We start from the raw sequence: 21,084 nt of genomic DNA, 5'->3' as shown, positions 1-21,084 counted from the left end.
CTTAGCTTCTGATAACAAACCAATGTTAGGCTTTCTCAAACTCTTAACTGCGCCCCAGGAGACACCACAGTAGAGAGTGATTGGATGGACAGTTGCTCATTAAACGGGACCACCCCCCTCAAAAGATGTTTCACTGTAAATGTAATCAGGTATCAAGGTGAAGCTGTCCAAATCATAACGCAAACTCAACCCTCTAGTCCAGCGTTTCCAAGCCTGTACTGAGCCAAGGTATATTTTACATTAGAAAAGCAAAAATGTCAGAAAAAGTAAATGTACTAAAATAATAATGATACTGCCTCAATGCACTCACAAGTTTACTTACTCAATGAAAAATATGTTTATCAGAACATGTATGAATGGCAACAGGTGGATACACTGACTCATTGGCCTTTCTACCATCTCGCAGAAGAGAATTCAATTGTTCTGCCTGTCTCTATATGCCCCTGGCATAGATAGATGAATGTAGCAGTGAATTGGAGTCAATATAATCGGATCAATTGTGAAAGTAAAATTGGTCAGTTTCCTGGCGCATTGTGGTTGGGAATCACTGGTCTATCCGGGGTCTGAGTCCATGTACAGTATCTGTACTCACCGAGGGCATCTGGCTGGAGACCAGTTGGCCATCTTGCGCCAGCATGTTGGACATCATGAGTGTGGGCAGCTCCGGGTAGGAATAAGGGTTGATGAGGCCGTTGTGCGACAGCGAGTGGCAGAGGTAGCCAGTGGAGTCGTGCTCCATCAGGTGTAGGAGAGGAGGCTCCGGGTGGTTGGGCGGAGTAATGGGGGGGATCTCGTAGTCTTCGTCCCCGGCTCCGTTGCCACTGGCCGTTCCACCACTGCTGCCACCGCCGCCTCCGCCACCGCCTCCCGCTCCTCCGCCGTTGCTGCCGCTACCGCCACCAGTTTGAGCTGTGTAATTCTGAGAAAGACAGAGACATGTTTGAATAGTAGAAAAAAATGTGTTTTAGGGACAGTTTTACCTACAGATGGATAAAAGTGAGATGAAGCTTATCCCAGCTGACTCTTGGCAAGAGAAGCAGTGTTCACAGTGGACTGTTCGCCAGAGTCTTTGTAAGATGTTTATATGATGTGGGAGTAAATCGCAGTACCCAGATAAAAGACACTCTAACATGACAACTCAAATTCCAAACTCCACACAACTCGACTCTCATGACTGCAAGACAAACTTTGCATATGTTCATCATTACTCCACTGTGCTGCCTTAATAGAAATATCCATATGTTTTGTTATACCACACATCCTCATGAGATTAGGGTGGTGGGAGGCTATCGTATTTGACGTTTGGCAAGAGAAACCGGATCTACCCTGGACTGGTCACATGTCAATCTCCAGGCACATATAGACAAACACATATTCACACTTACATTCACACCTATAACCAATTTAGAGTCTTCAATGAACCAGACGTGCAAAATTTTGGAATGTAGGAAGAAGCTGGAGTACCAGGGATGCTGGAGATGACTTTTGAACCCCGAATGCTAACCCAAACTGTGAGGCAGACTTGCTAACCACCAGGCTTGAATGGAAACGCTACTCTTAAAGATCCATGTTTTTGAATGTTTCCAGTTTTCACCCAAACACACAACCAAAACAAACCATGTTTCATCTGTTTTCAGTTAAGAAAAGTCTAAAGGGCCCCTCAAGCTACGAACCCTATGTATACTATCCAAAATGAACTGCAGACTCCAGAAAATCATAACAAAAGTAATGGATTATACAATACAAAATAACAACATGCTCGCTAAAAAGTGTTTTTTTTTCTTGCTCTACATAAGCATTCATGATGAGTTCGTAGAGTGGGTGTAACAAAAAAACAATTTGAATTGGAAAATCATATTTTGATTTAAAAGATGCAAGTGCATTGAATCGAACCAAATTGATACATATCGAATCGTACATTTATTTATTTATTTGAAGAAAATGTCGCATTTACACTACTGACAAGTTCATTCAAATGTATGTAAAATAACAACAAAAAAAGTAATTGGATCATACCCTCTCGAACAGAGCATATCGAGTCGAACCGAATTGAATCGATCCACTTCCTAATCGAACTGTTGTTGAATCGTTTCACACACCATGTACCGAAAAACGTTATTGAATCGTTTTCGTGAAGAGAAATGCCCACCCCTATGATTTAGGCATAAGTCATTCAGTTTTACGAGCAGATAAAGAAGGAACATTTACTTTTAACACATCCCACACTACAAGATAATTGCTCAGGATAATCTTTTACAGACATCTGCTATTCAGGCGTTTGCTGACTCCCCGGAAGTGGGGAAAATGCTCAAATTCGGTCAGATTATTGGTATGTAAGCAATTCGTTCTTTCAATTATTCATCAGTCTTGCGTGATCCTGTACAACTCCTCCTGAGGTATTTTGAAGACTGCTGCACTTCTCAAAAACCAGAGCTGGGCAGTTCGTCCCTGGGCCGGACCAGTCGGACTCTCCAGCCCGGCCGGATGCCCATTTTGGTGGCAGGGGAGCGGGGGGTGACACATTTTAAAAAATGGCTGAACTAAGCATGGCTGGAAGTGGATTTTAGTCCGGCCTACTAATTGGCCCTCATGCGTTTGACGTGGTCGCGAGGCGTCCAAATTTCATCTCAGCCTACTCAGTGAAAGTCTTATTTTTAGGCTTCTTCTACTCCCGCGTCGGCGCGAGCGACATTATGTCACATGAGAGGGGGAGAGAGAGGATGCAGTACGCAGCTCGTTGCTGCTAGAAAAGCAAACTAGTTTGGCAATAAAATTAAATGCATAGTCTAGTCATCTCGGTCCCTTTATGGTTGTAGCAGGTACGTTATCCATTGTTGTCGCTGTCTTTTTGAAGCGATGCCCCCCGACTTGGAATGTAACTGTTTCAAAACAACTTGTGTCCGGGAGTATATTAAGCTGCGCACAGCACTCAAGTATGACGCTGCCACATCAAGGTGGAGTTCATGCACTTCTTCTGGCCTCTTCTACTTCCGGAAATACGCCATAGCAAACCTGCTATGTATAGTGGTTTGCTGGTATGCTTTTATTTTGAAGGCCGTGAACGAAGGGAAGTGTGGAAAATAACTTGTTGAATGCGACTTCTGGCCGTCTGTTGGACTCAAATAATTATACAATATGACAAAACCAACCCCGGGGCTCGCAATGGAAGTAAGCACATGCATTTGGGTAAGTAAGGTAAGGTAACACTGAAAATTTCCCCACTATGGGATCAATGAAGGCCTTCTTAAGTAGTAAAGTACTAGTGGCGCATTTGAAGCGTGTCCACAGCGGGTTCGAATAGTAAATTAGCCAGATAATGATCCTTAAAAAGCTTCTGCCGTTAGCATCCCTCCCGCGGCAGCGTCAATCACGGACACTTTTTTTGGGGGGGGCCGGAGGGCTGAAAGGGGCGGGGGGTGATAATGTTTATGAATAAGGGCGAGGGGTCGCAGTCGGAAGGGTGCCCAGGTCAAGGGTGGAGGGTCGCGGCCGGACCGGCAAAAAACAGTCAAGTGCCCAGCTCTGTCAAAAACCTTTAGTCACGCTTTCAATTCAAATTTTGTTTAATGTAATTCGTTGCAAAAAACAAAGTGGAAAAAAAAAACCCCAAAACAAAACATATTTGAACGTTAACACGGCGTGTCCAATCAGCTCTACAAAGAGACCCGGAGAGAAAAAATAGCCAAGCGAGTCAACAGGGAACGAAAAAGCAATCTCGAGTTGAAACGACTCCCATTGTAATGACTGTGTCAAATTAATCATCACAAATAATATTCCGGTGTCAGCCATTCAAGAGTTTTTTAATAGAATTTTTATGATTCACGTCATGCGGCATACATCAAACAGTCAGTCCGGCAACATTTCTCAAATCAATTCAATATCATCTTTGTGTAGGCTGTCATGCTCGGCGGCAGAGTGGTCATTTATCTCGGCGGCAGATACTTTTAGGAGGAGAAGAAGAAGAAGATGGGTGTGAGAGAGAGAGAGGGAGAGAGAGACAGAGAGAAAGAGAAAACAATGTGAGGCGTTGTCATTCTTCCTCAAGGTGAGCGCATTGTTCACCGGGTTCAACTGTTCCACTGTGTAATACCTTGAAATACAATCTAAAATTAACATCTTATATGAATTAAAAATACAATGAATACTGTTGTGACTGGTTGTTACTTGATGTATTAGTTGCTGTTCAGTTGCTATGGACCTTTTATGCTTTGTCCTTTATTATGTCATATAGGCCTGATGTCTTACTGTTTATAAGCGTGAGTTACTCAGTGACACGTTGTTGTCAGTACGTCAAACCTTCTTCCAGTGAGGATGCAAACTCTCTTCCAGTCAAGCTCTTTGTATTTACTTTGTATTTTTTTTTTGATAAAGACTTAACTTTTCAACTTCCGTGTCACGTCTGCGCATGGGTCCAAATCTCTCTCTCTCGCTCTCTCTCTTTATATATATATATATATATATATATATAAATATATGTATATATATATATATATATATATATATATATATATATATATATATATATATATATATATATATATATATATATATATATATATATATATATATATATATATATATATATATACACACGCCCCCCCCCCCCCCCCCCCCACACACACACACACAGTGGTTGACTGTGTTCGATTCCTGCCCCGGAACATGCATAGTAGATTGGTTGGACACTCTAAATTGCCCCTAGGTGTGATTGTGAGTGTGTATGTTTGTTTGTCTCTGTGTGCCATGTGATTGACTGGCAACCAGTTCAGGGTGTACCCCGCCCACTGCCTGGTGACAGCTGAGATAGGCTCCAGGCCAGCACGCCCGCGACCCTTGTGAGGATGAGTGGTATTGATAATGGATGGATGGATGGATGGAGATACACGCCTGTAGTCAATTAAGATTTGTAAAACACAACGGTAAACTATTGAGTGTTTCAAGAGAGCTCTCTGCTATATGGTTCATTGGCCATCCAATGAAAAAACAAAAACACAACAAACAAAACAGCCGCACAATTTTACACACACAAGAGGGAGCATGGTGTAGCTTTGAGCAGAATTGAAATCCATTTGAAATCCTTAGAATCAGACTTTTAATTCGACATTTTTATCCTTTTCCCTGACACTTAATGAGAAATAAAAAAGGTGATCACCTCAAATCTCCAGATAGGTTGACATGAATTTTGGGACGCCGTCCTTTGAAGACAGATTTTTAAATTTTTTTGGTGCAAACCTTTGGGGATTACTTGTGTTATTGTTTGGTCTAATGGATGAGAAAAGCAACATTTCCTGAGATTCAATATCCCTCATAATTGTTGGAAGGAAATGGGATTGTCCGCTGTAAACATCCAAGCCATTGTGTGCGTCCATCGCCATTGTGCTCCAACGGGTGCCATCTTTGAATGATCATGGAGCATGTTCACCAACCTTTTTTGCTTGCCATTTGTCCAAGTGTGTATCTACAGAACCAGCGATAGTTTCCTGCTTTGGATGAGGACGACTGCAAAGTCTCATCTATTGCCCTTGATGATAAAATGGAAATATGCCAAGGACATCCCCAGTTGGATTGTGGCTGGATACATCATTCATTTCTCCTCATTTGGAATACACGTTTTTTGGTTCTTTTTTTTTTTTTCATTAAATGCATATTCTGTGCTGTACTCAACTGTATACAGAAGGAGCTTTAAAACTATACTCCAAACAAAGGAAAAGCATTTGGATGTACCCTTGCTGTACTCGGAAAATTATTTTTATTTTGCAATGAAATTAAGATGAATGAAATTAAATGGAAATCAATGAAATTAAGATAATTGAAATATTAATTGAAAATCAGTTAGATGTTCAAAACTTTTTACATTTTATATATATATACAGGATATACAGTATTTAAAATAAATGAAATACGTCAAACTACAGCCTTAACTCTGTGGATGTCGGCCATATTTGTGGAATGAGTCGCCATTCATGACTTTGGTCAGTGTTGTGTGTTTCTAGGTATGCTAGCTATAAAACATTAACTTCACAAAAATTACAAATAAAAAGTAAAAATTTAAAAAATGCATTACAATAATCTCAAATGCATTTTTTTAATGATAAAACCATGATTGCAAATTGATTATACTTGAACAGTGTGTTAAACGTCATCATGTATATTTCCCCATATAGAAAATGAGAATTAATAAACAATTTTTACGGCACCGTTCGCTTATATACGATATGGGTTATTATTTGACTGGGGACTGGGGAACTTGGCTTCCACAGTGGGAGCTGCAGTGGCCGCTTGTAACATTTTAATTAAGCGCCGCGTCTCTGGACCGTAACAGTTGCATTGCAGCGCACCTTCCGTCGGAGGGAAACAGATGAAGAGACAGTTGGCGTGGGACCGAGCGAGGAAATATCATTGATTGGGGAGCGCTCCAGCTTGTCTTTTTATTTTGGCACACATCTAATCCTCCCTCTGTAGCCTTGCCTGCGCAGTCAAGGCCTTCTGGAGATGATATTGACTGTGGCTAATGGCTCATTAGCTGCACTTTTTTTCCCTTATTAGATTATTGTTAGGATGCTTGCACGTACCGGCATCCAGGACAAAACGCGATTACACCGTATAATAATTCTATCATGTTATATTTACAGCAATAATGCATAAAAATTGAGTTGAAAATAGATTTACATGTTCAAACAAGCAATAAAGAATGTTAATCTGTCAAGTGCTGTACATGTGACTGGATATAAAGCCAGATAGCTAGCAAGATAGCTAGCTAGCAAGACAGACAGACAGACAGACAGAGAGAAAGACAGAAAACTAGATAGAGATATAGATAGAGAGCGAGAGATCGATAGTGATATAGCGATAGAAAGACAAGATAGAGGCAGCTAAATGAGAGATAGAGGGTAGATAAATAGAGAGCAAGACAGAGCTACTGTAGGGATGGATAGAGAGATTGTGATGGAGCAATTGAGGGAGGAAAGGATAGAGGGAGGGATGCAGCGATAGAGGAATAGAGAGCTAGATAGCCTTAGAGAGTGATAGAACTAGAGAGACGGAGAAAGGAAGAGAGACAGACAGTGAGCTAGAGAGACAGAGAGATAGACAGAAAAAAAGGGATAGCAAGGAAAAATAGAAAGCAATAGAGGGACTAGAGAGATACGGAGCAATAGAGAAACCGAGATACAGTACAGGGAGAGAAAAAGAGCACTAGAGAACGCGAGACCAACGGATAGAAGGAAAGGGAAACATACGGTAAATAGAGGATATACTCAGAGAGTGTTATACAGACAGACAGACAGATAGATATAACATTGAGGAGCAACCACACGTCAGTCAACTGCAATGGTTAAAAAAGAAACACCCTCTACGCATAACATGAGATCATCGTTGACAGTGCGAAGGGAACTCGTTCAAGTCAAAGTTCCTTGTTGTGGCGTTGCTCGGTAGGTACTGCTGTTATGGTAAGCAGCAGAACTTAAATGGCATAACTTCACACTTATTTCGGTTGTTAATTGGCAATCGTTTGATGAGTGAGTGAGTCAGTCGCTTGGAACTGACAGGGACACCAAGAGTAGCAATGACCCGACAAAGACTGAAAGGAAGCAGGGAACTAAATTCAAGCAAACTGACGAGACAACAATGAACACCTGGACAAGGCACAACGTGTTGGAGGGAGCTGATTGGTTAACACATGGGACCAGTATGAATGAGAACAGGTGGAAACAAAACCTAATGAGGAAGAGAAAAGCATACAAGAAAACAACATGAAACAAAACCAAATGTAATCTAAAGATCAAATCACAATCATGACAGCATCAAAATTTTCCGGATTATCGGTATATGTTCCCAATTTAAGGCTCTTTTCTAGCCACTTCCATTCAACGAGGTGGCAACGCAAGCTCTTTCTTCAGGTTTGGGTTACATGCACACAACAGATTTTGCTCGACACTTAAAATTTGACAAAATAAAGTACCCTTCATTACTTCTGTTAGGAGTGGGGCAGATCTGCCTTAACACTAGTGTGCACTTTTCTGCCTATTGAAAGGCTTCGTCACACTGCTGAATTACACTTCAAACCCCACTCACGCTTCCATTACCTCTGATGCTACGCTACCAGATTCCAAAGAGGCAACCAGACAAAGTCGGGCACTCTTTATCTCATCTTTTTTCCCGTTTATTTACAAATGGTCTTGTTTATAGTGTTCCTAGAGTCCCACTTTACATGGAACAGAGAGAGGCCCATTCTACAACACCATCCATCTCTGTACGCTGTCAAGTCGGGCTTAATTAAAGCCAGAGCTGATCTTCTGCCACGCGATCATGTCAGAGGCACTACAAAGGCTATCCTGGCAGGAGTACAGCAAAGGGTGACGAGTGCCAGGCGTCCGCTTACAGCTACTCTATACCTTCCTTGCTTCTCCTGCTTCCCTTCTGTTGCCTGATCTACACTCTAATGCCGCTATCTCTCCAACGCTGACCACAGGGCCTTGTGAAGAAATGATGTGGCCCCGTGGCTTGAGTGGTTTCATAAGAGGGAGCATATGAAGGCAATAATGGTGCAATAATTAAAGGGAATGATCTAAGTATGCAGATGTCCACATTCACCCTCTTGCTTACAAATTAAGAAGCAATAGAAATAGAAGAAGCTAGGCAAATTGGTCTGTTATCTGTTTCGGTTGAAAACCCCTTTTTTGGTCATTTTAATTGTGGTGAATTACTTGGGAGACGCCTAATACAAACAATTATAAGCGCTCGAAATATTTATTTTTAATTTGCAAAGCAGTTTTTCGAATCAACGACTTTATTTGAGGAGCAACTTTATCATTTTTGGGAGATTTTTTATTTTTTTGCAGGTCCCAGGGACCTGAAGCAAGGGTTTTTTAAACAATAAGAATACAGGACGTCCTCGAATTACGACGTATGCGACCTATGACGTTTTGACTTTACGACGCCCATGCCTCTTCCTCTTCTCTTTTGTCCCCAGCACCATAGTGACTTCATTTACATGCAGTCACTATTCGGGTTAAGGTCAAAATTCAGATTTCTGAAACATTCTGAATATCCCGTTTACATGAAAGAGCGGACAGAGTTGCTCCGGCATTTGAATAAGTGAATAATTGTGAAGGCGCCGCATGATGTCGTGACTGAAATGGACGTCATTTCCGCATGGTACTTTCAACTGTCAGTAAAACACTTGATTTTTATGTCACCCACCACATGAATGAAGCGGACGGTTTCCTTCTTGCTCCAAAAGTGTGCTTTCGTGCTGCATGTCTGAGCTTATTTACCTCTGCTTGTGTATTTGCGGTGGTTGTGCGCCAAGCACCGCACTTCCGCATACAAGCACTTCCTGTACTACAAAGACCAGCATTCCTTGCGGTTGAGCAATGAGCATGCGCAGAGTGTCTCGATCGTGCCTGTTTGCGCTCCTCTCCTCTTTCTCCATCCACTTCTCAGCAGTAATGCTAACTATAGAATCTTATGTTTTTATTTTAATGTATTTTTGTTTTTTTTATAGCAGTCATTTTGATGTAAATTTCAACTTTAACGGTGAAATCTGACATACACGGAAATTCAGGTTACATCTGTGTAGTGTAGGAACGGAACTCATTCGTAAATTGAGGACTTCCTATGACAATATAATGAATGAACAATATGTTTTCTTTTTTATATAATCAAGAGTTTTTATTTCTTAAATGCACACTGTGTATAAGAGCAAACTGTAGTTAGTTATCTAGAAGCATCGCTAAATTGATTTAAAAAAAAAAGATAAGACCTGCTTTAATATAATGTGAGAACATTTATTGTGCAGACCTCAAAAGTTAAAATAAAAAATTAGGACACTGTTGTGTCAACTAACAAATAATATTAATGATATTATAAATACTTTATACTATTATATTTTTAACCTTATAGGCCGCTGACTGCCGAATGGTGTAGCATACCGTAATTCATTCCCAGTTAATGTTCGGTTTAGCGAACAGATTTTTATCTCTCAAGTCTAGACACTTTTTATGACAGCTATATTGCTATTCAAAGTTGGATGTTTTCCACTTTAAGCCAGACGTCTATGAAAAATTGACTCGATCACTCCAAGCACTTGATTCCTGTGTTAAATACACTTGCCGTGTCGGTTTTAGGTTATCTTAACAATTAGCATGGCTTTTCCATCTTTCCTCATCATCAAATATGTGTTTCTGAGTTTTACTATTCACTGTGTTTGAATGAGGTACAAAATGCAAATTTTGACCCACAAACTGCAATGTGAAACTGCTTATTTCAAGCTCTGAATTAAGACAATCATTTGCTCCTCTATTTCTTTCGCGCTACTACGTGAGCTTCAGGTCGCTTTCTGATGGGCTATCGTTCCCATTCAAGTCACAATATTGGAGTCTGTGGCACAGCAAACTCAGTGTTGACCACAAATAAGAATTTGGAATCCTAGAATCAAAAGTTTAACCTTTACGATTGTGGGCCCGACCATTTTATAAATAGATCCAGGAGGAAAAATTACTCTGAACACACAACACACTATAAGATAATTGCCTAGAATAATCTCTTAGCGACATGCGATAAACTAAACGTTGCTGACTTTGATCGGAAGGAAGGGAAAATGCTTAAATTCGGCCCACAATCTTGTTCGGTTTTATGTCAACCATCCATGACTCAGTGGAACCCGATGTTAACCACACCAGTAAGGATTTGCAATGGTAAATATACTAAACAGGTTTAACATTTTCGATTGTCCGTGACCAGGAGGAAAAATCACTCTTAGAGCCCCACAACACAGGATAATCACTCGAGATAATCTTTTAGAGACACCTGACTATCGGGCCTTCGCTGATTTGTGATTTAAGTCACCAGATTTTCAGATTTGTGTACCGCGCTTAAGCTCTCTGCGACAAAAATAAAGCTGTTTTGATTTCATATATCATCTGCCACCAAAGGTTTCTGTCTTCTTATGTCTTCTCTCCATCTTCTCGGCGTTGCATCCTGTTCCCACCGCTCGACTCACTTGTCAGATGGGTTCACGGGGTCGCCGCCATCTGATGGCGCGTCAGGGCCGATTAGCGTCAGCTGCGTTTGCGCCATGTCATATTTCATTATGCGTCCGGTGAGTCAGGAGGGGTCGGCGTGATTTGATTGGATGACAGAAATGATATAATTTGTCTTTAACCTCCGGCGGTACGAGACTCTGAGTGGCGTACTAATGCATGTTGTGAAAAGATGAGGGCGGGCCATCTCTCACTCCGCTGGCAACTAATTTAAAGTGGCACACAGCCGAGCTGATGCCGAGCCAGGGCGATTGCCCAACATGTGCCGAGGTTACGAGAGAGGCCTTATCAAATAATAAACACAAGCTCCCATGTACTTCTGTTGATGCTCTAGCTTCCTCTCTCTGATTAGTGTTTAGCAGGAACACAGATATTTATAAGATCCATCTATTGATTCTACATACAGTACAGTAGGACAGGGCCCATGATGTAGTGCTAACATTATGGCCCAAACTTCTCCCCAACGTTCAGAGATTCTGTTCAAAGTTGTGAGGATCTGTGCCTATGCCAGCTAACATGAAAGGAAAACTGCTGGACTGGTCGCAAGTCAATCACAGGGCACATGTAGAGACAGACAACAATTCATACTGTCACTAGACCGTGACATAATTGAGATTAGAGAGTGTCGAGACCGAGACAAGACCAATACTTTTGGAAGTTGAGATTGAGATAAGAGCAAGACGTTTGGAGGATGAGACCGAGACGACCAAGACTGTATAAAAAAACAAAACAACAATATATTCCTAGATGAGACCAAGACCCTTAAAAAGGTGTCTTGAGACCGAACTACAACACTAATACATACGAACCGAACTGAAGTCAGATGACAGAACTTCTACAACACTGGTGGCCTACATTTAGAATATACCGGTAATTGATTAAATGTGAAAATGAGTGGTGGCAGAAGGCAAAATTGTCACGTTTGATTCGCCTGTCTGGACTAAAGATACAGAGATATTATCTGCATCATAACACATTCGCTGCAGAGATCGTGCACACATTTTCTGACAATGATCCGAAGGAAGGGAACATGCTTAAGGTCAACGCGATTGGTGGTGTGTGTACCCCGCATAAGTGGGGATTGTTCTGTCTCATGCCACAATCACAGGGTCCGTGACTACGCAGACCTCAGTTCTGACCACACGCGAGTATTTCTAATAGTAAATACTCAATACATTTACTATTTATGGTGTTTTTCCTACTGTTTTCCAAGCTGATCAGCAATGAAAACACAACCCTTATCAAAAGACAAAGGGACATTTGATAATCAGGCCTTTGCTGACCTTTCCTGGAACTGGTGTAAAAATATTCAACGGACCAATTATCAGTCTTCTCCGCGCTATGATTGCCGGCCCAACCGTTTTCTGACCACTCCATGGAGGAAAAATCCAGCCTACCGCACAACACACCACAGGATAATCACTTAGGATAATGTTTTTAGAGATTCTTGATAATTAGGGCCTTTGACCATTTTCCGAGCAGATCAGGGATGAAAAATCCTTATTAACACATCCGGCATGACAGGATAATATAGCTCAGGATAAGACCTTTGATAAATTTGATCGGAAAAGGTGAAAAGGCTCAAATTTGGCCCGATTATGGGAAAGTCTTCTCATTTTTAAACTTAACTGTGATGAAAGCAAACCACGACTCGGCTCTGTCGTGTAGAGTGACGGTCAAGTTGAGACTCCTGTGTCTTTAGCGCGCAGGCACAGGAAGGAAGTGGATATTTCAAATGAGAAGCAAAATCACAGTCACTGCCTGACATGGTGCATTTAGGATTACATTGGCAGACGTACAATTTTATTCCCCCTTTCCCTTTACTCCTCTTCCGTTTCTTTAACTTATTGGCGGCTATCTGCTTTACACAGCAGGCACTCAAACATACAATCCAAATAAAATAATAAAAATCTTTTAAAGCGAGTTTAGTCATCTGCTTTTCTTCCTCCCACCGCCTAACTGGCTATTAGCATGCGCACAATGGCGCTACTGTGTGTGCACGACAAAACAAATTATTGTTGCAAGAAAAGGTAAATGGAGAATACAAAAAAAATGTACAAAAAAAGCCTGCTGCGTGTGGACTGAGTGACTGGAACAATGTGGAAAATAACAAAGGGAGCGCTGATGGCGCAGTCACGCAGACAAACCGGCATTATTCGCAGAATTGTTAGGATCCTGTCACCCACAAATAACTGTGCTTTAAACAAACGGAGGGGTGTTAAATCCTCGGCCCGTTCCTGTGAGCGTAATAGCCTTTGAAAGGCTTTTGTGAATGCACATTTCATACATATGCCTGAAATTTTTCCCCCTCTTCTAGTATACATTTAACTCGCAGTGTTTGGCTGAGTGTCACTGTGCGCTTAAGTCGTCTCCCGCCTTCCGAGGCTGAGAGTCCATGAAGCTGTGTATCAGAGGCTGGCAGAGCTGGTGCCAGCAGTACGCTAACATCTGTGCCCTTGTGTTCATAGTTGTCATTGTTGGCCGCAAGGCTGGCGGTGAGCGGAGGCGACGGCTCGCCGGTGGTGTCAATGAACTCCCCTGTTTGCGTGTTTTGGCAGGCATGAATCCAAATGATCCCCATCACTGAAGACATTAAGATTTCGATACAGTGAACCCTTGATGTATGTTTGTCAACTCTGGGCTGCCTTTTATTTATAAATCTATTCTTGGACTTCTACTTACTATATTTGTGTTCACAAGTGTAGAAACATCAGCTGATATGGCCTTCGTTCTCAGGACATCATAACAGATGCAGGTCCGGAAAGTCAGAACTGGACTGGGCAAAAAGGATTTTACATTTTTTTAGCTAGTCTACCTATAACTTGCAATTAACACATTTTATATAAGGCAAATATAAAAGGCAGAGAAACAAGTACAATTGTATCTTGTGGTTCTAGCGTGTCATCATGTAATCACATTCTTGTCTTTCTGTAGTGTGTGATCATATTTGTATGTTGTGTGTGTTTTGCTGAACCCGTTTTGATTTTGTGCTGCTGTCTTGGTTAGGTCACTGTTGGAAAAGAGGTTTTAAATCAAAATGAGTCTTTTACCTGGTTAACGAAGCAATATTAATATTGATTTCGACAGTTTCTCCATGAAATACAGTACTTCCTACTTCAAAAGCTCAAAGAATTCTCGTAGTGACCAAACCATTTCATTTGGCACGTAATGGCCGAGTAAATAAGAAAGCAAGGTGAATAGCGCAAAGGATGATATTAGCATTCAAACTTTACAATTTCTGTAGTTTAAATTAGTGAGGTGTCAGCCAAACACAAAATGTTTTAGCTAGGTAAATCAATTCCAAGGGAGATGGAACACCAGCCATAAAAGTCATATTTGGTGAAAATTGAGACATGGTGAACACAATCATTAACGGATTGGCTAATTAAATGACTTTTCTGTTGCTAGGATTAATGGCCCAGTTCTGGCCTCTTGATGCTGAAATGGATAGCAGACTGTCATCTACTCACAGGCTAGCAATTATGTTTCGCTTAATTACTCATAGACAACCCAACCATTTGCCACCTGCACGCACATCTTATGATCTTCTCTGTTCAACTATGTGCAACATCCACGTCATTCTTCATTCTCAATCACAGGAACCACCGGATAATTCTTTTTTAACCTAAACATTTTGAGGAAACCAAACCGGTTTTTCAAACTCTAATGGCCAGATGATGAAGATGGGTTAGACATTATAAAAATGTGTTTTAGGATCATGATTTGTGGTATATTTATGGTTTAATGTAGGGACATTTATTAGGGATAAGGGAATTTTAAACATGTTTTTTTTTGTGGCAGGGCTCGATCCCTGTACCCCACGAATATCAGGCTTTAATGTAAAATTGTTTCAAATTCATCTTACAAAATTACCTTTAAGAGCAATTTTCTCTCAGCGAACAGTTGTTAGATCCTCCAGACAAAACGCATTTGTGTTTATATTGTTGCAAATTTAAAATGTCACTCTCCCAGTCCAACAAAGCTTCAGATTTGTCACTCTTATTTTTTTCCTTTCCCGATTTCCTGACTATAAAATGTATTTAATGCGTTGCGGCTATCCTTTTCACAGTTTTAACCCTCAGAATTTCCCAGCATTTTCTGATTTAGAAGATAAGGCACAATTGTTACCTGACTTGTTTCTCACAGTTTTTCTGCCCTCGCAGTGTTGGTTAAGGTCTCCCCTCCCCCGTGTGTGTCTCATCTTCCCACCATATGTTTCTGATGAGCCATTGTAGAACATGATCCCTGAACTCTTTTATGTCCAACCTTTAACAAATCTATCACATTTGTGCCTCCATGTTCTGAATTAAAGTCCCATTCCAACCTTTCCAGTCGGGATGAGTAATACTCTTGTTGGCAGCCGCCCAGAGTCCAAAAAAAGCCGGGGACGCCGGGATACTTCGATGTGCGATTGGTCCAGCTTCAGCCGTGTGTGACTGACAGGAAGGGAAGTGATTGGGGAGGGGGGCGATGGTATCTTTGGATCGGCGCGCTGATTAAAGCGCTTGCGTTTTGTAAACTCCCGCCATTCGGCGCCCCGCGCCAGCGTTCGGGCCCTGCTGGTCTGAATTACAGCTTGGCCACATTAAGTTGATTTACAGCTTCCTCCTGCTGTTTAGATTGAAAGGGGGGGGGGGGGGGGGATCTGGAGTGGTTGCCCCCGTCTCTTTTTCATTGATTCCTCACCCCAATTCCTCCCTTCACCTGACTCACCTCATCTGCACATTGATCTCTTTCCTCCCATTCTATTGGTTTTGATTTTTCCTCCTCCCCACAACCAATTCCGTCCCCTTTCCATTCCGCTTTTGCTTAAATGTCCGCCTGACTTGACGTGGTCTCTCTACACCGTTTCCCACAGACTGCACCTTCCCTCCCCCGCATCTCTTCCCCCCCCCAGATACATCTTTTGTGAAAATGAAAACAACCAGCAGCCTGCCAAAATATTTCTATAGCCCGCGTGCTGACAATGCAGGGACAGGGAGACAAAGCAAAAAGATGCGCAGGCATATTTGTGGCGGCAGTAGAGAGATGGAAAGCGCTCTCTCTCACTCTCATTTTTGCTTTCTCTCCATGGCCTTGCTGCAGTCATTTACAAGCCCCCTTTCAATGCATCATGTCCATTTAAAAGCTCTCCTTAAAAAAAAAAAAATACTGGTCCTACATGGCACCATACATGGGCGTATATTTGTGTGAGGCCCTCTTCTCAAACACTCCCGTCAGCAACCCGGTGATGAGATGAAGAAACTAATGGCAACCTTAATGTGTTTGTGTAGGCCCTCGCATCCTATTGGCCATAATTGTGGACAGACACAGTACTCACATCACAAGGCAATGTTAGACATGTTAGTTAGAAACTCTGTGATTGTTAAATTCGTCTATCTATCCATACTCTATACCCCTGTGCTTGTCCGCAATGGGTTTGAGGGTGAGCTGGGCTGAGCCTATCCCAGGCTCTTTTGGTGAGAAAAGCTAGGTAAACCCTGGACTAGTCCAACTGTTCACAATTACACCTATGGACGAGTAAGAGTCTTCAATTAACCTAAGAAGGATACTTTTGAGCATGCCAGGTCCAGAGCAGAGATTCAAACACAGGACCTCTTAATTGTAAAGCAGACGTGCTAGCCACTTGACCGCCATGCTGCCTGCCTATTAAATCCCGATTAATTATTAAACCACTGGTGCAGTACCCCTCACTGTGGTGACATGCTCTGATTAGTTTTTCTCCTAGCTATCAATAGTTTATGTGATCAATCCTATTTTGATTGAACTGGCTGAGTAGCGGAAAAGATAGTGTGTTGTTTAATTTCACACTTGATGGGTGGGTAGGCACAATCCTATACAAAAAATTAAAAAGTAAATGTTCCAAAATATGTCTTCTTTAATGTGGAAGTCAACCCAAACATATTTTTAGAGTATATGTTCTATGCAAGCCCACTAGTTGAAACAAGGCATTCGGATAAATATTTCGTTTGTGGAATAAGAGTTAATCGACCTGTTTTTAGCTATCTCTGGGGGCGGCCATTTTGTCACTTCTGTCGACTGAAACTCAGGTAACGACCAATCACGGCTGACCTGTTTTCAGAAGTTGATCCGTGATTGGTCGTTACCTGAGCTCTGAGCAGTTGTGATGTCATTTTTAATCGCCAGAAGTGATAAAATGGCTGAGATGGCTAAAAAGTGGTGGATTCTGCTGCTTAACTCATATTCCACAACAGCAATTCATCAGAATGCCGTGTTTCAACTAGTGGCCCTGCTGGAAACATATTCTTGAAAAAAAACATGTTTGGGTTGATTTCCACTTTAAGAACAGTGGATCCCAACATATTTGCAGTGCGACATTTGTGAATTGATTTTGTTTTTTTTGGACGCTATTCTCAATTATTCATAGCTAACTCACCAATGCATGATTTTCTGTAATGTGGCAAAAATAGTCCGAACATTATAATTTTTTATATTCATGGCAAAATACTATCTACAGTATTATGGCCTTCATTGTAGCGTCCCTTTGATTGAGACAAAGAATGGTTACTGCCAGCTGAAAACACGTCCAAAAATCAAACTAGTGCCGCTCATACACGTTTTCGGAAGACAGAAGGCTGATGTGTGCGAAGTCTGAAGTTCCGTTCAGTCATAAAATCACAAATATAACAGTAGTGTAGTGTTAGATTTGTGAGTGAAAGTCAGCTGAAGTGGCTAGATGGTGTTGCCCATGTCTGCTTGAGGTCACAACGGTTTCACCAAACTAGGACTAGTCCTGGCCTTAAAACTAGTAGGATATGTCACAACAACTCAGGAAAATGTCGATAAAACATCGCCACCTCAGCTACGACCACCAATTATTGTTGTTACTGCATGTATCCAGGGGTTACTGAACCGACACCGTTGTTTTAGTCCGGACTGCACTACGACAGTACTTCATCATCATCATCATCATCACCAGAATTGTTGACATATACTGTACATACCAATACTGTATATTGTGAATATTACGGTACTTTTAAGTTTATGTTTGAAGAACTTTGCAAATGAAAAGCTAGTCAAGTGTTTTAGGATCATTGTTTGCGGTGTATTTATATGTCACTTATTTGCGGGAATCTGCCATTCGTAGTTGGCCTCGGTCGTCCACTGTACACTCTTACTAAAGCGGTGCAATAAATTCCATATGACCAAAATGATTCCTTACCGGGTCTTTTAATATACATGAAAGCATCACTGTGAGTTGCCACATCTGCTTACTGTAGCAGTAATTAAAGACAAATCGAAGCAAACGAGCCACTAAAACATAAATTCAATCATTCACAACCAGATGTTTCCTTTTTGTACCTGTGTTTTACTTGGAGGGCAACGCATTAACTTAAAAGTGAAAGAAATATGCAAATGTGGTCCTTTCAACTCGGCAATCCATAATGTTCTCGCTTTGATGCCGTGAGCCGGATGGGTAATCCGAACTAGTGAGGCTGGCTGGCTGAGCGAAACCAGCCACACGTAGTGCATGCAAAAACCACATGCGGTGTTTTTTTGGCTGCAAAGACTACAGCGGCAGCCAATCAATAAAACCTTGTTACACTAATTGCAAGATCATAATCTCCGATTCCTACTTCAGCTGAATATCCAAACAGTCACTCCATTAGTGGAATTATTCCCCCGTGCAGTTCATCCGATTCGCTCAGCCTCCTCCCTTCCATTTGCTCATTTTCCTTCAACCCACCCCCATGACATATTCCTCTCAAACGGCGGTTTTGTTAAACGGATTCATAAGTCAGAGAAGAAGACATCAAAGCAAAGAATCGTCAAGGTAAAGTGCTGATGAAGTTTCTTTTCCAGTTCGCCTGCGATGCCATGAGAACACTACCATTGAATGCGCCTGCTGTTCTACTCACAATCAGCAAGTGAAATCCCACTTCAGTCGAAGGTCTTGCAAGGAGGGGAAAAGAGGCACTCCAAATTCATTGCTCATATTAAACCGTCAACTATGAGATTTTTATGTTTAAGGGTTTGTGGGATGGTATTTTCCTGCTTGTCTGGAGAGGCTGAATGATCACATGGGAAGACAAAGTACGGGATCCAATGATTCTGTGTCACCCAATGCCCACCAATGCCCACGAGAGGGAATGAACCTGAGGAAAACCCCAACAAGGAATACGCGGAGTGACCCAATGTCCGTCCATTTTTTGTTTTCAACTTGGTACTCCCGTAGTGCTAGGGTTAGGGGGAATGGATTCCAATTGAGTGACTGACCAAAAAGCTACAGTATGTGTATGTTCCATCCACCCATTTCCTTTTAAATCACGCTTGTCCTCATCATAGGTCGGTGTTTTACTAAATTCTGCTTGCCCGTCATTTGTCAGCGGCCTGGGTACCCGTCCGTCATTCGTCAGTCCGTCATTTTTCATGACGAAACGAATTGTAATCGTCATTTGGTCAGTCAGTCAGTCAGTCAGTCCGTCAGTTAGTCCGTCAGAAGTCCATTGGTCTGTCAGTCGGTCCACCAAAAATAACGTCAGCAAAACTGGCATCCATCGGCACTGATGTTCTGTCACGCGGTTAGTGAGGATTACTCTGATGGACGAAAATCCACTTCCATCAGTGCTTAGTTCGTCACTTATATGCACGCAATATGCCCACCCCAGTTCGCAATACAGTTAACCCCAACGTAGATAAAACCAATGAACAACAAAAGAAAGACGTGGCCAAATTCATGCAGTAGGGCAAAAGAAAGGTGTGGCCAGATTCACACAGTGGAGTGCAGTTTTGAACATCCTGTGCAAAAGCACATATTCGCATTCACACTTTCTACACAATGTGCACACGGAGCTCCTGACCCAAATGCATTTCAATGCAATGAGGTGTGAAAGAGAAAGAGAGGAACTAGTGAAAAAAGGAGCCAGTGAGGGGGAGTCAAAGAACTAGAAGAAAATAAAGCAGCTAACACAGGAAAGTGAGCTTTAGGCACTACGGTTTTGTTTTTGTTGTTGTCGTTTTTCTTAAGCCACTGCATGTCAGCAATACAGTTGTTGTGCACAGGGTAGGGTTTTTCTCAAGAATTAAACAAATATATACAAATATCCCCGCAGCTCTCTCATTTCTCAGTATGCTAATTTTCATTGCATGGTCATGTTTTTTTTTTAAAATTTAGTTTGCAATTGAGCTAACAAAGAAAATGACAATGAGGCAATAAGAAAATAAAGGTAGCATATTATAAAAAAAATAAATAAAAAAAGTTTCTGTGAGAAAGCTGTTCTGAATTTTCCCAAATTGGTTCCTAACAGTGCAGCTACTCTACATAATACCACCCCCACACAATGAGTTTTTCCACTCATGATTTGGGTGGATGAAGAGCAGCAATTTTAAGCAAGGTGCTACTGCAAAAACAAAATCACTCTTAACTATATTACAGATCACATGGAAAGACTAATGCTACGGTCAAACCGAATGCAAGTTTAGCGCTTCTTGCGGTGTGATTCCATATGAAATCAATGCAGTTCACGCAGGAGCAGGAACCAGTGCCGGGAGGTGCAGATGACGCATTTGCTGCGACGCGAGGGGGCTACCTCGCTACCCTTTCAAAATGTGACAGCCAATGGGCGTAGAGAATGCAATAACTAAGCCACACACAGCGTAGCGTGCACACATACAGCATGGATGAAATAAACAATGCGTGGCCATATAATCATTGGCTCTGTGGGCAACGAGACCTAAACAACACAGTTAGCTTCCAATAACGTCCGGGACCAAGCCAAACAGGAGCAGGCTTGGAGAATGCAGAGTGAGGAAGTTGGCCTACCGATGAGTGCATTGACTTGTTCACAGCTGTTGAACTGTGACTCAAGACAGCATTTAGCAACCAAAGTAGCACAACCACCGGCCATCAGCTTGACTAGCAATGTTCAAACTTGTTTTTTTCTTTTTCTTTTTACTTCCCTCATGAACAATAGCACGCGAGGTTCACAGGGAGTTGCAATATTTCGTTCTCGTCCTGAAAGTAGCACAACATTTCCAAGCCAAAAGCTAAGTAGTCTTCATATAAGCGACACAGTCTTGA

The 21,084-nt window shown here is 41.8% G+C and overlaps 1 protein-coding gene across 2 annotated transcripts in view; it reads right to left on the bottom strand.

Annotated features, from left to right (window-relative positions):
* The window catches only part of tox2 (TOX high mobility group box family member 2), a 111,447-nt gene that overhangs the window by 38,357 nt on the left and 52,006 nt on the right, over positions 1-21,084 (bottom strand). For both annotated transcript variants that reach the window (XM_086041538.1, XM_086041539.1), the window contains exon 4: positions 593-919. In XM_086041538.1, the coding sequence (XP_085897664.1) occupies positions 593-919 (327 nt within the window). The remainder of the gene's footprint in view (positions 1-592; positions 920-21,084) is intronic.

This window comes from Filicampus tigris, chromosome 9, assembly GCF_054856515.1.
Source record: "Filicampus tigris isolate MCC_2025a chromosome 9, RoL_Ftig_1.0, whole genome shotgun sequence".
NCBI classification, from domain to species: Eukaryota; Metazoa; Chordata; class Actinopteri; order Syngnathiformes; family Syngnathidae; genus Filicampus; species Filicampus tigris.
Note: the sequence above shows the minus strand (reverse complement) of the source record. Positions and strands in the feature narration are given on the sequence as shown.